The following is a 14,471-nucleotide window of genomic DNA, read 5'->3' on the forward strand; positions in this document are numbered from 1 at the left end:
CAAGTACAAGACCAGAGCACGAGTAATCTCTGCCTTTCTACTCGGTCTTCTGATTGGAGCCTTTTTGATGGTTCGGGTTAAGTCATGAACTTGTGCGGGCACAATCAAGAACTGTGTAGCGACTTCCTGTTGGATGCCGGAACAGGTTATCCGGCAAGAAGATGCATTCGAAGGAGAAAAATCTAACGAAACAAAGCTAAAAAATGATGATCATTGAGAGATGGGAAGGGTTCGTGGACTGCATTATCCCTACAATGATAGAGATAAGATAAATCACATTATGATTCAAATAAATTATTCAGATTACTCGTGCCAGAAGTATTTTGACCATCCACAATCCCTTCCTTTTCTTTTTCGGGCTGAGCTTCGTGTAAATTTAGATTACAAGAGCATCCATCAGGAAGATCTCATTAAGCCGATAAGATCTTCTAGCATCTAAGCACTCCCTTAAATCATTCAGGCTTCAGTTTGAGTTCTGTTAGGTCTCATCCTAAGCGAAATGGTGCATCTCTAAGGACAGAATTTGACTGATATTTTAGTCAGGTAGAGAGAGAATGATCGCGTGAGACCCTATGAGCAAGATGATTTAAACCAGCACACAGAATAACGTCCTGAGCGATAACTCATCAAAGTAATGAGACATGGCTTAACGTCTAAGACATTTTATCATATTTGCATCATTGTCCAGAGATTTTTTATTTTTTTGGTGAACATCGAGATCTATCATTTGCACATGACGGCTTATATGAATAATTGGCAAAAATATATTAGTTTTATCAGGCTGCTGACCAAACCTAACCTCATCCAAGCCTCTCTATGAATAGAGAGGCAGTCAGATTAACCTGAATTTATTTTCAACTGTACATAAACAATCAACATCAAAAAGCTATAATTTTTTTAACATTTTAACATCACTAAGCTGTAGAGTTGGAAAATAAAGAATAAGCACACTTAGCCTGCCTTTGCTTCAGTTGCAGTCAGATTTAATCCAACCCACAAAAAGAACATATGGGTCCAAATTTAGACCAAAACCACCCATTGAACATGACCATTTCACAAGGAGTCAACTCATTATTCTGGCTGGGCTCGGATCCGTCCAACCCCAGTAGCCTGACTTAGGTGCATGGAATCAGGAGACTAGATCGGATGGTTGATGTAAAGAATACAGCAAAAGACTGTTTTGCTATACCAGCCTGCCCAACTTCCCTTTCATAGCTAGTGATCTGCCTAGTGGTTAATTTGGCCTGTCTACAAGTCTCAGTAATATCCCAATAGAGTTAGTTGCACCTAGGAAGGAAATCTTCCTCCAGAGGCGTGCAGGTTGGGCACAAGCCCTTCTAACTTGAACCAAAGTTGGAGACCAGATCTCGACAGCATTGATCTCTAGAACTCTCAGCAGTGTGACAAATGGGCATTGCCTCTTGTCTCCATCAGGCACATCATCCAGATGCTTGGCAGACCTGAAAACAAAAGCAGATTTTTATCACATGATCATGATGTTAGCTGCAAACAAATTAAAGTCCCTAGAACTCTCACTTTAAATTATTATACAAGGGCTCAGGAATAAAAGTAGAGCCAAGCATATGCATGTGTCAAGCACTGCCTCATTACAAACACACTATGTTTGTTTACCTTTTCCAATGATATCTCGCGACCAACACCTACAAATTTATAGTTTATACTTCATACAAGTGAGCCTGATTCCATATCATCAATCTCTTCTTACCTCCATATTTCCCCAAGTGCAGTCCTAGAGGACTAATCAGGATGGTCTGACTTCTTAAATTAATTTCACAACACAACCAGACTGAACTTGAACTAATTTTCTTCACAATGCCTTGTTTTCTTCATAGCCATCCTGAATAAGCCACAAGTCTCTGTCAAATTAATCTACAAGCTCCGGTTTCACCAAAACCGTAACGTATGCAACCCCCCCCACCCTCTGTGTGTGTGTGTGCGCGCATGTGTTTGTGGGTGGCTGTGGGCAGGTGCATGTGTGGGTATACATGTGATGCATGTGTGTGTATACATGTGATGATTCCTTCCTACAGCATGCATGTGGGGGCGTGTGTGGGTGCATGCGTGTGAAATGATTCCTTCCCATATACGATTCTCTACCATGATTCTCCCATCAAAGACAACTTGAAGGAAGCTGTTCACTCCAATATGGTTCAGAGCAAGACTCAACAACATTCACTACCTCTAAGCAAATGAGAAATCACTAGAAAAGTTTTAAAAAATTTCGCTGATAAATATGTCAAAGCAAAGAATTATAAGACCATATATCTGAACTTGCTGGCAACAGCCAAAAGAACATTAAAGTCACCAGAAGGATTATATCAAAGAGTGTTTGGGAAGATAACAGAAGGAAGATGGCCAGTTCCACTTGGCTGCAGACAGATGAGAAACTTGCTTGAAACTAGAATGTCAGAATTAAAGCATAGAAAACTATCAAAAGACCAGATATTCTTCTGGTGAAGAGGTACAATCTCCATTCATCCTACAAATACCTTACACTTTGCAGGCAGACTGCCACCAACATCCACCAAATGGTTATTATAAGGGCATTCTACTTGGTTATGAGATCCCCTAAAAAAAAGATACATAGGCTTTGGTTTTCCTTCAGAATTATGACTCCTAAAACAAAGACATGCTGCTTTACAAAAAATGGATGGGAAAACGAAAGGGTGAATAAACTGTGGTTTTACTGTTCCCTTGAGCTGCTGTACATAAAGCCTTTTTTGGACCTTCTAGCAAGAAAAAAAGAAACCAAGCTAGAAAAACACATCCAGTCCATTTAGTTGATTTCATTTTCTTTTATCTCTTTCGGCATGAAATCTCAAACAACATATCAGACTTGTCATTAAAAAAACAATTCTGACAACTATTCTGAGCCACTAAACTAAGGTCCACAAATTATTGTGCTGTCAAGAGTGATGATGCAACCAAGACCACAAATTGTTGTGCTGTCGAGAGTGGTGGTACAATCAGGAACCTGAATTCCAGCAACTAGAGCTTCTTAGCCAAATATTTATCTTTTGAATCACCGCTCTAATAACAACAGTCTGAGTTCATCAATAAATTTGTAATCACAATCTGTTGAACACGAAGTATTTACTTAATTCTAGATATATGTCTTCGAGGACATTCTAATAAGCTGCAAGTTCCCCTTTAACTGAGTCTAATATGTGTGTGTGTGTATTGAAGAAGTATGAAGCTCAAAAATCCCAAGCCATCAAATTATTCTTTATTGTGCTTCTACCATTGTAACAGGGAACACTTCTCCAATAGCATGGCTTACAGGAACAATTTTTAGTTGCCAATACCTCTGTAATCATCTTTACTAGGCTTACAGTTAATCAGCATACCCGGCTAAGAAAACAAGAAAATGGCGAAGCACCAAGGAAAACAGCATATCACTATGAATTGAGGGGGGGGGGGGGGAGGGAATCTGCTAATAACTATGTTAAAATTAATAAAAGGGGCTATCTTGGTTACTGTTACATGTGAACTTGGACAACAGGTAAGAGAACACAATTCATTAGTTTGAGCATTCAAGGAGCTGGAAGAACTTCGATACAAGTCAAAAATGAATGAGACTAACATTTGCTCTTGGCTTGACCTCTGTGGTGATTTTGCCACCATTAAGGTTGTGTCCTAGGTACACTCTTGCAGATCTGACTGGAACCCCTGTGTAAGGAATGAAGTAATTCTAGCACTTTGGAAACAAACATTATAGCTAGGGGTTGGGTGGATAGGTTCACTAGGCATCAGCTTAACCTGCCATACTAGCATAGTCTAATCAAAGGTACTTATGGTATGGTATAACCCATACAAAGTGTTGGACACTCATCACTTGCAATTAAAATAACTGAAACAATAGCCATCAAAGATTATCCCGACAACAAAGGGTCGCATCATGAATCCTAGCTCCCCGTGCACCAATTTATCCATTATCAACACAAAATATTTTAAATCCATTCTCACAATCATCCATGTTTACTTTAGGTAATTCTCCATTGTCTCCTGGATCTTCCACAGAAAACAAAACTCTTTTTTGTAAGGGCATCCTCAAATCACCAGTCCTACAAGAGTTGGATATCATCTTAAGCAATAGATAACTTGGTGTCAATAATTTATCTAGCTAATGATTTTGAAAAATGAAAAGTTTGGTGAAATTTGGATGCAATCATCAATTGGAATGATTGGTAAATAACAAATTGAAAAGATGACATCAATAGTTAGTACAAAGCTCAATAATAGTGAATAATTAGTTCAAACTAAACTGACAAGTTTATTTTAGATTTAATTAGTTTCATTCATCAGAATGCTATGTTCCAGCATCTAATCCTTCCAGTCAAGATTTGCCATACCTTGCCGAACCGGCCGGTACACCCCATCTCGTACCGAACCGGCGGGGAACCGGCACGATTCGACCGGTAAAATCGGTACACCAGCGGTACCGAAGAAAAAAGAACGAAAAGTGAGAAAGAGAGAGAGAGGGGAGGGGAGGAAGGTGGGAGCCGTCGGAGGCCGGCTGCGGCCGTCGGAGGGCTTCTGAGCCCCGTATCGCCCGATAGGGCTTTCAAGAGAGCAAAAAAGAGAGAGAGAGCGCTCGGAGGGGGGGCGGAGAACCTACAGAACGGATGGTGCCTGCGTTGCGAGGCTCTCGGTGGCCGGCGAGCCGACGCCGACGGCCTGAGGGCGGTCGAGCGGGCGGAGCCCCCGAGGGTCCCGGTAGCCGGCGAGCCGACGCCGACGGGGTGAGGACGGTCGAGCGGGCGGAGCCCCGGCTCAGGCCGTCGAGCGCGCGGAGCCCCGGACCTTCTTCTTTTTCGAAACAGACGTTCTTTTTTTTTTATTTTAAACTTATGAAGTCGGCAACTGGGTTGCCGACTTAAGAATTTTTTTTTAAAAAAAAAATAAAAATCGTGAAGCCGGCAAATCGTTTGCCGACTTCACTTAAAACCATGTTTTTTAAAAAAAATTGCGAAACAGGGGCGATGCCCCTGTTTCACGCCTGCGGCGCTGCGCGCGTGGACTGCGCCCTCCGACGGCCACGGCGGCCAGTCGGAGGCCGTCCGGCGGCCCCGCCGGCTCCTTCCCCTCCCTCTTTTTTTTTTCTTCCTCTTTCTCTCTCTCTGTTTCTCTCTTTTTTTCTTCCGGTTCGGATTGTCGATTTGGTACGGTATGAAACCATACCGAACCGTACCATCGGCCGGCCGAAACGGCCGACGGTACCGGTTCAGCATACCTTGCTTCCAGTACTCCATTGAGACAACAATTTAACCCAAAAAAAAAATCAAGAATGACAATGAAAATTTTAATGCATTCCAGATTATGAACACACAGAAATATCACATGGTGGTAGCATGATATAGATCCTTTATGGTTTGTTTTATGCAAAAATTGAAATCTCAAGCACCCATGCTGAGTGGTATATAATTTAGTACCCTTGAGCCAATATAGGAGGGGCTATTACACTCAAGAATCAACAAATCCAGGTCCACATCAGCCTGAACCAGGGGCTGATCAGTCCCATATCACCCCAAACTTGAACATGCAATACACGCACAATGACTTTTTAATTGATCGTTTAGCTTGATCTTCATAATTTCATGGTGATAACAAGTTAAGAAAGAAGATGGGAGCTATCCAAATCCATTCTTCATGGGATCCAAATAAGGATCAATCATGTCTGCCACCTCTTACCAATTTCTTGAAAAAAACCCAAAAATAACTAAGTGTTTAGTTTGTTTGGTGTTTTTTCTTTCTTTTTTTTTTTCTTTTTCTTTTGTTCAGGTGGGAGGTGGGGGACTTGGTTGTGGTGAGGGGGAATTTGGGGATTTAAATGCCTTACGGATGGGGGGAAAGAAGAACATGATTTCTTACACTGTCCATGAACCTATAATTGCTACTCATGTCCCAAGATAGCTAAAGCCCTAATTCTCAAAATATCCAAAGTTCTTTCTGCTCCTCGGGAACCTCAAAAGTAGCATTCAGAACCAATCGTTTAAGACCCGACAAAGTCTGGCTGGCCTGACCCATGACCTATAAGCCTACATGGGTCTAGTCAACTCCAATCTGGCAGGCCTGACCCATGTAGGCTTATCGGTCATGGGTCTAGTCATCCCTAAGCTTGGATTTCCTAAAAACATGAGTAACATGCTATCGGCCTGCCTAGTTTAACCCACTATTAGCCCACCTGATTCGAGCTACCATTCAGATGCTATTTTTTTTCAGTTGGTTGATGTCATGGATTCTATTTATTCAAGTTGTTAATTTGTAAATTATATTTTGCCTCTTTCTCATAAAGAACTGAGAAACTTACAAGGTGGTTTTGTTAGGTGCTAATACATATATCTTCTGCATTAATTTGTTGCAGAATACGTTGTAAGCAGAGAAAACCTCTCATTTTTATGATATAAATATTGTGTATAAAACAGGACTATTATTATATATTTTCACCTTTTCTCTTTTACATTTTTAGATTTTTTTTATTTTTTAAGTATTTATACTATTTTTAGTATTCATTCGATAATTTTTTCTTTTTAAATGATCTTGCAAGTTAATATAAGATGGGCCTTGGAGCAATAATAAGATTGCTCCATTGTTATCTAGGTGACATAGCTCAAAACACAAAAGTAGCCTCTTTGCATGCAGGGTTAAAGCTGTGTATGTCTAACCCTCCCTAGCACTCGTAGTGGCGAGAACCTCATGCCCTAGGACACTTTTTTTTTTTTTAATGGTCTCATGAGTTCATAGGTCAACCCATGCTCATGATCCAACCACCAAAATGAGTTGATGGCTAGGCTGGGCCTCAAACCATTATTTAGAACAATAAAAATGCAAATGGTAAGTTAAGACAATTATCACATGAATGTTCAACTAAACTATGCCAATATGAATTTGGATAAAGCAATTAATGGAAAAGCGCTCAACACCTCCTACGAAACAGACTAGAAGCAAGAGAATGAATATGTCAAATGGAACTAAAAAGATGAGCATCACTAGCAAATGGCATAACAAAATCTTTTACTCACTTATGTTCCCAAATACTCCATTATATCATCATCTCGCAACAGCTCATCAATGTCAAGAATTGGACTGTTAATCCCAATATAATCTGATGGCAGCCCATCAAAAGAACTGCCAATAAATTTATCAGGCTCACTGTAGAAGGGTTCGTCTACATAAGTAGGCATGGCTCCTGCAGCTTCATTTGAATTTCTACTTGGTGCTAGTGTATGCCCATAGACATTATTATTAATAGGAAATCCAATACCCTCAGGTTTAACTTGATTATCAGTAGCATCAGAAACAGGGAACTGCTGTTTGTCCTGAGTTAGCCCATATTCCATTGGTGAGAAAAACTGAAAATTGATTCCTGACCCCACAATTGTCCCAGATTGTAACTCAGTATGCCCTACACCTGAATACAGTAAGGGCTGGCCATCAACATACATGCTTTGTGCTGCGACATTAGCAGAAGGGATGACTGCCAAGTTGTTAATTCCAGGTTCAGGAAGAAGGTACTGGTTTCTAGAATCTTCATGACATTCTGCTGCAGGATTTGTGCCATCCTCTTGGTTGATATTTGGCATATGATGACCACTAATAGGCAAGTCTAGGATAGCATTTCTTGATTCATCTGGTAGGTGTTCATTCTGAACGCCTGTTGATCGGGGATCAGCAATTGCTAAACTTACTCGACGTCTTTTTCTCTTTGGCTGTTCACGTACTTGCTCCTTTCCTTGAACAAGTTGGTTGGTTGGAACCAGACAGTTTCCTCGTACTATTGAAGTGGTATTTTCTCCACAAGTTTGAGCACTTAATGGTAGATTTCTCCCATCATCTTTAGATGATACAGAACCACGAGCATCTTCAGAACCATCAACATCATATTCATTACTACCACTATTTGTATCTTCCCTTCTCTCCTCACAACCACTATGTTGAGATACATCAGATATCCCATTGTCACTGCTGAGCTGATGAACAACCATTTCCTCTCTATTTAACACTCCTAACCAAATAGAGCTCTCTCTGGCACTCATCTTATCCTGCAAGCACTTTGATTTCCGGACATGAGTTTTGATTTTCTCAATATTTGGAGACATGTGTTTGATCACACCAGTTAGTACTCCAACCTTCCACACCTTCTTCAGATCATGCGGTTTCTTATAGGGGGGAACTTGACCCTTAGGCAATCCCAAATCTACCCACCAGTCTTCATTTCCTGAAGGCCACCAAGGAGGTGGAACACCCTTCTCTAACGGGTACTTACGCTGTGGTGGGTTGCAATGTTGCATCAATGATGACAAAAGTGATCCCAAAGTAGCATCTTGAAGATCCATAAGGCTATGCTGAATTTTGCTTCCATTATTCTGTGCACCCTTGGCTGCAAAATTCTCTGCCTCATACTTTGCAATAGCTGCAGGTCCATTCTTATCAAACTTCACCTTCTCCTTCCACCAAGCCCGTATGTTATCTGAAGCACCACTTACAGGCTTTCCCTTTTCGGGGATTATCCCATAGACAAATCCACGAGCATTACACACCTCCATCAACTTCAACATATATTTAAGTATCCCATCTTGCGCTCTGGACATCTTTTTCCTACGAGCCTGGTCAGAGACCTGCTTGGGCTTGGACTTTTCAGCAGCAGCCTGTTGGGCAGCAAGCTTTTGCCGCTCCTTGATTCTCTTGAGCTTAACTCTATCCTTCCACATCCGTCTTGCCAAGTCATCTGGCTCAATTTCTTCATCACTAACATCGTTCTCCGTAAGGTTTTCACATCTGACACCATCAACTTCGAAATCTGAACCATCATTCAACTCCTGCGCAAGCATTGCAAGCTGATCCATCCTATAAGGGTTTGATGCCCGATTGATGTTCCCGTGTTCCAATCAGAAATTCTCGTCTTCAGTGACCATATATGCAATTTTTCACATCCTACAAGAATTTGCATCATATAAGGAAAATTAAATTAGCTCATACACACCGATGTGCTACAATACATATATTGCCCACAGTTAGCTAAAGCAAGTTCCCATAATTACTGGAGACCTAATCGACCTGCTCACTGCCAAAAGCACAAGCACGTGGTGCACAATTCCATGCAAACAAAACACAAGTGAAGACAGAAAAAATTCATCGAAAAAAATAATAAAAAAAAAGGTTACCTACGAGACAATTTTAAAACCGCCAATCGATTCACCACCAATTTCACCTAACCTACCGTGCCAACCTCAACTTAGAAGGCCAAAATCAACATGAAACTAAAGAGAACAAAAGAAGCCAAATCATCATTAAAACAACAAATTCGATTCCAGGATTTTCCTGTTCCTTTACATCCAAAGATCTTCTACAACTCTTACATGATTCCCGACAGGAAACAAAAAAAAAAAATAATGTACAACCTACAAAACCGACCAAATCAACGATCGGAACCACATAAAGCGGAGAAAACATAAGCAATATTTCATCAAAAACCCCACTTTCGACTTCCATCGTAGTCGAAGCCCATCAAATCCCACCCGACAATAAAAAACAACTTCGATTCTAATGATTCGACCATGGAATTCAAATAGATAAGCAAATCGAAACTTTTGTTCTTAATCAATATCCAATCAGAAAATCCATGGAAAAAAAAAAACCGTGTACGCATCTTAAACTATTAGCACAGAAAAGGATCGAATCTGTACCAGATTGGAGCTCCAATCGACCATTCCAGAGTCGACAGGAGATGGAAACCCCGCTCGGTCTGTTAAAAGCTTTTGGTTTCCCTTTTTTTGTTTTGTTTTGGTTGGGGCGGTGCGGATGAGGGCACGGAAAGGTCGAGGAAAGAGATTTCATCAAACCAAAAAAAAAAAAGGTCGAGAAAAAAAGAAGAGGGAAGCCAGCGGCGACATGCCAAAAAACGGCGTTGTAGGTAAAATGTCCCAAATGCCACTATTTCCTTTTTTCTTCTTTCCTCTGTTATTTTTTATGTATTGATGGGTTCCGGTTGTATCTTTCGCCCGAAAAAATGATTGATCTTATTTCGCGCCGTCCAACGTCGGATCTCGAAGCACCCCGAACCTGTAACATGTCGATTCATCAGTCAGCGCAGATCTCGAACAACCGTTGTGAGATCCAACGGTGGCTTCTCTCGAAGGAAGGTGCATCCTTCTTTTATTCAAAACATACAACCCTGCCCTTTATTGATAGACGTCTCTCTCTAACTTGGCCACCTGTCACGGGGTTAACCATTGCATTATGCCATCATCGCACCATTAATTTTTTCGTTCTGCGTGAACGTGATTTATTTAAAAGAAGGCGGTCCACCCAAATTCAATGGATGTCTGATCACAAAATCCTCAACACGCGCGATCCGCGTCAAAAAGCTGGTCTCCCTGTGAGAGGTCCAGATATATAGCATGTGTATATACGCGCGCACACACAAACATAACACTCCAATGATCTTGTCACGCATAAAATCAAAAAAATCCTAATTTGCAGGGTGCCTCTTCCTTGGACTCCCAAGGTTTGACAATTTACCTTATTGCAGAGATCTGAACAGAGTAGGCTCTTAGAGTGCAAGAGGATATTTGGTTCACAATTGAAATTAAAATGAAAATAAAATTTGGTATGATTTGAAATCAAAATCGAAATGGTCAAATCTTAAAAATATTTGATTCGTGATCGAAATCAGAATTGTAATAAAAATTTGAATCCATAGAGAAGAATAGAGATTGAGTCCTATATAAATTGAATCATTTTCATTCCATCCTGAAATCGGAATCGAAATGAAACTCCTCCATACCAAACGGTTGAAATGGAAGTCATCCATTCCGATTTTGATTTCAAACTTTCACTCCCCCCAACCAAACACCCCTTAAGAGTATTAGAATCTTTTTTTCAATATGCAAGTTTAGTCCAGCCTAATCTTTTAAATAAGAAATTTAAGTAGGATTTATGGGGAATGAAAAGTTAGGAACATAATTATTTTTACATACTCACGTGAACTCACTTAAATTTTAATCTCAAATTAGTTGGAGTTAGCCCCATAGATTTTTTTTTCCCCTCTATTTAGGACCAAACTTTTTAAAAGATGTTGAGTTATCATTTTTTTTTTTTTTATACTATTTCATTCATGTAATTTTTAATCCATCTTTGCCATTCTTCGTTCCTTCTGCATATGCCAGATCACTTATTCATATTGATATATCCCTGGGCGAATGTCACTTACATTTTGGACCATTTAAATCATTATCCTTTAAATTTGTCCACAAACAATACTACTTCTACTATTTTATGGATGAGTAAATACCAGCATTAAAAAATATTTATATTTAAAAAATAATTATGACATATACGATAGAATCATGCGAAGGAGTTTGTCCCTGATAAATGAGTTGGTATAAACTTGAATCCAAGTCATTGCTATCCAATTTTAAGTTATTTTACCAGTTAAACTAGTTAATTGTTACACATATGTATATGAGTTTGTTGGCAACTTTATACAATTTTTTCCCTTGGTCTTTCCAAAACTTTTTCCAACTGTGAATTTGCATGAAGGAAGGTTCTTTCACATGAAAATACAACTGTAATCCATAACTTTCATCCATATGACTCTAGGTCTTCCCCTTCTCTTTCTATATCCTTTAAAATTAGGTATTATATTCTTTTTCACTAAGACCTCTTTCTAACTTTATTTTGGATTTTGATTGTCAGTCACTTTATCTTAAATTTATGCAACTCATGCATCTTCTCCGGTTTCTTCATTTTTTTGTTCTATCCTTTTCTTTCTTTAAAAAAACCACAAGTTCGTCCCAAAATTTTCTAAATTTTGTTATACATCAACTTCTTTTCTTGCTCCACCCTTTGTATATTGTCATATAATATTGCATGTTTTAGTGGTGTTCCGTCATTTTTTAAAAGATAATTGTGCATTAATCACATGCCTTCCAAAAGCATCTATCATTTTATTCAACTAGCTCTAATTTTATCACATGCATTTTTTTTTATAACTTTTTCATGACTTTGAATAACAAATCTTGATATTAAAATTTGACTTCAGGTTGGTTTCAACTCCATTTTTTTATGTTTTCAACTTATGTTTCATTAAAAGTCTCAACTATACTTTTTCATTTTTTTTCTAGTTTATTTCTTTTAAAGGATCTAGTATACGCTGAACTCACTTTTCCAGGATGGCCGACCGTGCTTCTCTTAGGTACATTCAAAAGGAAAAAAGAAAGAAAACTTCTGACTTATTCAGCTCTTTATGTTTCCTTCTGCTTCTCTTTCACTCCGTCCCTTAAAATTTACCTCATGAACTAAATACTAGTCATAGAAAAGAAAAAAAGTTGTTTTGTCTTCGTCTCTTATTTATCGATGTTAACTGATACCTCATTTCTATTTACACTAAGTAATATACTTTATATGTCTCCATTTTTACTGCTTATTTTCAAACCTCTGTTCCCTAAAGCTTCCTATCATGGATTCAATTCAGTATTTAATCTTGTTTTGTTCTCCTCAATCAATCTTATGTCATCTAAAAACAACATATATACATGGTACAAATTTCAGAATATTAGCAGCAAATTCTCTTGTAATTGTGTAGAAAAGGAGAGTGTAAACTATGTATAGATACTTGATGTCAACAATATCTAAGTTTATCTTGAACACATGGTAGTTAGTCATTAACTTATGATATAGTAAATAAGTAATCAAACAAAGTTAAAAACAATTATTTAAAAAAATAGAATAATGAGATACATCTATCTTAGACTGGTGCTTGAAAAAATAAAAGGAAGAAATACGTAATCTCTTTTTGACACCACCAATAGTTAAGTTCTTTAATACAAAAAGTCTTAGCTACTACCTTCCTAATCACAACCATTGGTTTACATAAGCAAGATCCATAAAGGGTGGAGCAAGAAATGGTGATGGTGATGTTGTCTCAAACTTCCCAAGCATCTCTCTTGGGCTGCTTTTTTGTGGTCTAGCAGGATAATCAACTTTTTATAGAAGATTAATTAATAATGATATTCGTTGGTAACCATTTGCATCACAAATTTTATAATAATGCACCTCTTGCAAATTTTTAAAATAATAATATCATCATCAAGATTAAAAATTATTTTCTTTGCTCCAATCTTTTCTGCACTTTCATCTTTGCATTCTATCCTCTTATAATTTTAGCAAGATTGTGAAAGGCTCTCAAGTATATTATCAATGGAAGTTTTTTTATTTCATAAGTATTTCTAGGTTCTCATGAAGTATAGAATAATCCATCCAACATCAAGAGTGATATGGATAGAGATAATGAGATAACTATATTTGATTACACGATGGTGATCCTACGTGACAGTAATCTTAAATCATCCATACTCTTTAAATCATCCCCTAACCTAATAATGAGATATCTATTCTTGAGGGTAGGAATCCAATATCATCCTCGGACAGTAATTTTGGATTGAAATATAAGAATAAAAATACCCCTCAATGTAGCAAAAAAAATTGGTATCAATATATTATTAATATATTATATCAATATTATATATCTGATATTATATTATATTATTAATCATATTATCATAATATCATGATTCAATGATAATTTTAAATTTGAGTAAAAATATCTTAATGTACTTTATATTTATATAATAAAAATAATTAATATATTACTTCTATTTATCTTATTTTTTTTAATTAAAATAAATATTTTTATTAATAAATAAAATATTATATCTATAATAATAATTAATATATTTTTATAGGATTAAAAATTTATAAGACTAATAAATATATTTTTATAAAATTTATTATGGATACTTTTGATACCATATAATCAATGATCTTGAATTTTCACGGAATATGAAACAGATTACTCACAGATATCTGGGGATCTTTAATTAGTGGACCATAGATTCAGATCACCACAAAATTCAGATCATTGATGATCTTAGATCATCATGGTAATCTCATTTAGATCATCAAATGCTATCTGAAGGACAACAAGGTCTTCTCATATCAATGGCTCAATAGTGATGATTCTGAACCTAGTCACCCAGCCCAACCTTATTTGGTTTGCCGAGTCATGGATCTATGGTTCGATCATGGGTCCACTACAAGTGGGCCATCGGCCATCCATTTTCCTCATTCAAGCGTAAGAGAAGGGGACACACTTTTTGGATCCAATCCCCTCCGGCATTCGACGCATTGGCAGATGCATGTGGTTAAATGTGAGATCAATTGATCTCACAAAAAAATAAAAATTATTAGATATATATATTTATATATATTAATGAAAAAAATAAAAATTGATCCAACTAATTTTATGAATTGATCCTATATCTTATGTAACATTTTGAAAAAATAAAGGATAAAAAAAATCATATTAAAGAAGTAATCATGACATATATTCTCTCTCTTTAATGACTTATATATCTTACCACTCTCTCCCTCTCTTACATCAGTTTGAC

General features: G+C 37.7%; 1 protein-coding gene across 1 annotated transcript; it reads right to left on the minus strand.

Moving 5' to 3' along the window:
* Positions 1-741: 741 nt before the first annotated feature.
* On the minus strand, positions 742-9,872 carry LOC105048858 (ETHYLENE INSENSITIVE 3-like 3 protein). The gene is made up of 3 exons (XM_010928333.3): positions 9,708-9,872; positions 7,044-8,955; positions 742-1,460 (listed from the first exon to the last, which is right to left on the minus strand). Exon 2 carries the CDS (start codon positions 8,865-8,867, stop codon positions 7,044-7,046), a length of 1,824 nt encoding a protein of 607 aa, XP_010926635.1. The 5' UTR covers positions 8,868-8,955; positions 9,708-9,872; the 3' UTR covers positions 742-1,460.
* Between the last annotated feature and the right edge of the window lie 4,599 nt (positions 9,873-14,471).

Source organism: Elaeis guineensis, chromosome 2 (genome assembly GCF_000442705.2).
Source record: "Elaeis guineensis isolate ETL-2024a chromosome 2, EG11, whole genome shotgun sequence".
NCBI lineage: Eukaryota > Viridiplantae > Streptophyta > Magnoliopsida > Arecales > Arecaceae > Elaeis > Elaeis guineensis.

Coding starts and splice junctions, on each gene's coding strand:
- LOC105048858 (XM_010928333.3), bottom strand. CDS start 8,867: ATGGATCAGCTTGCAATGCTTGCGCAGGAGTTGAATGATGGTTCAGAT.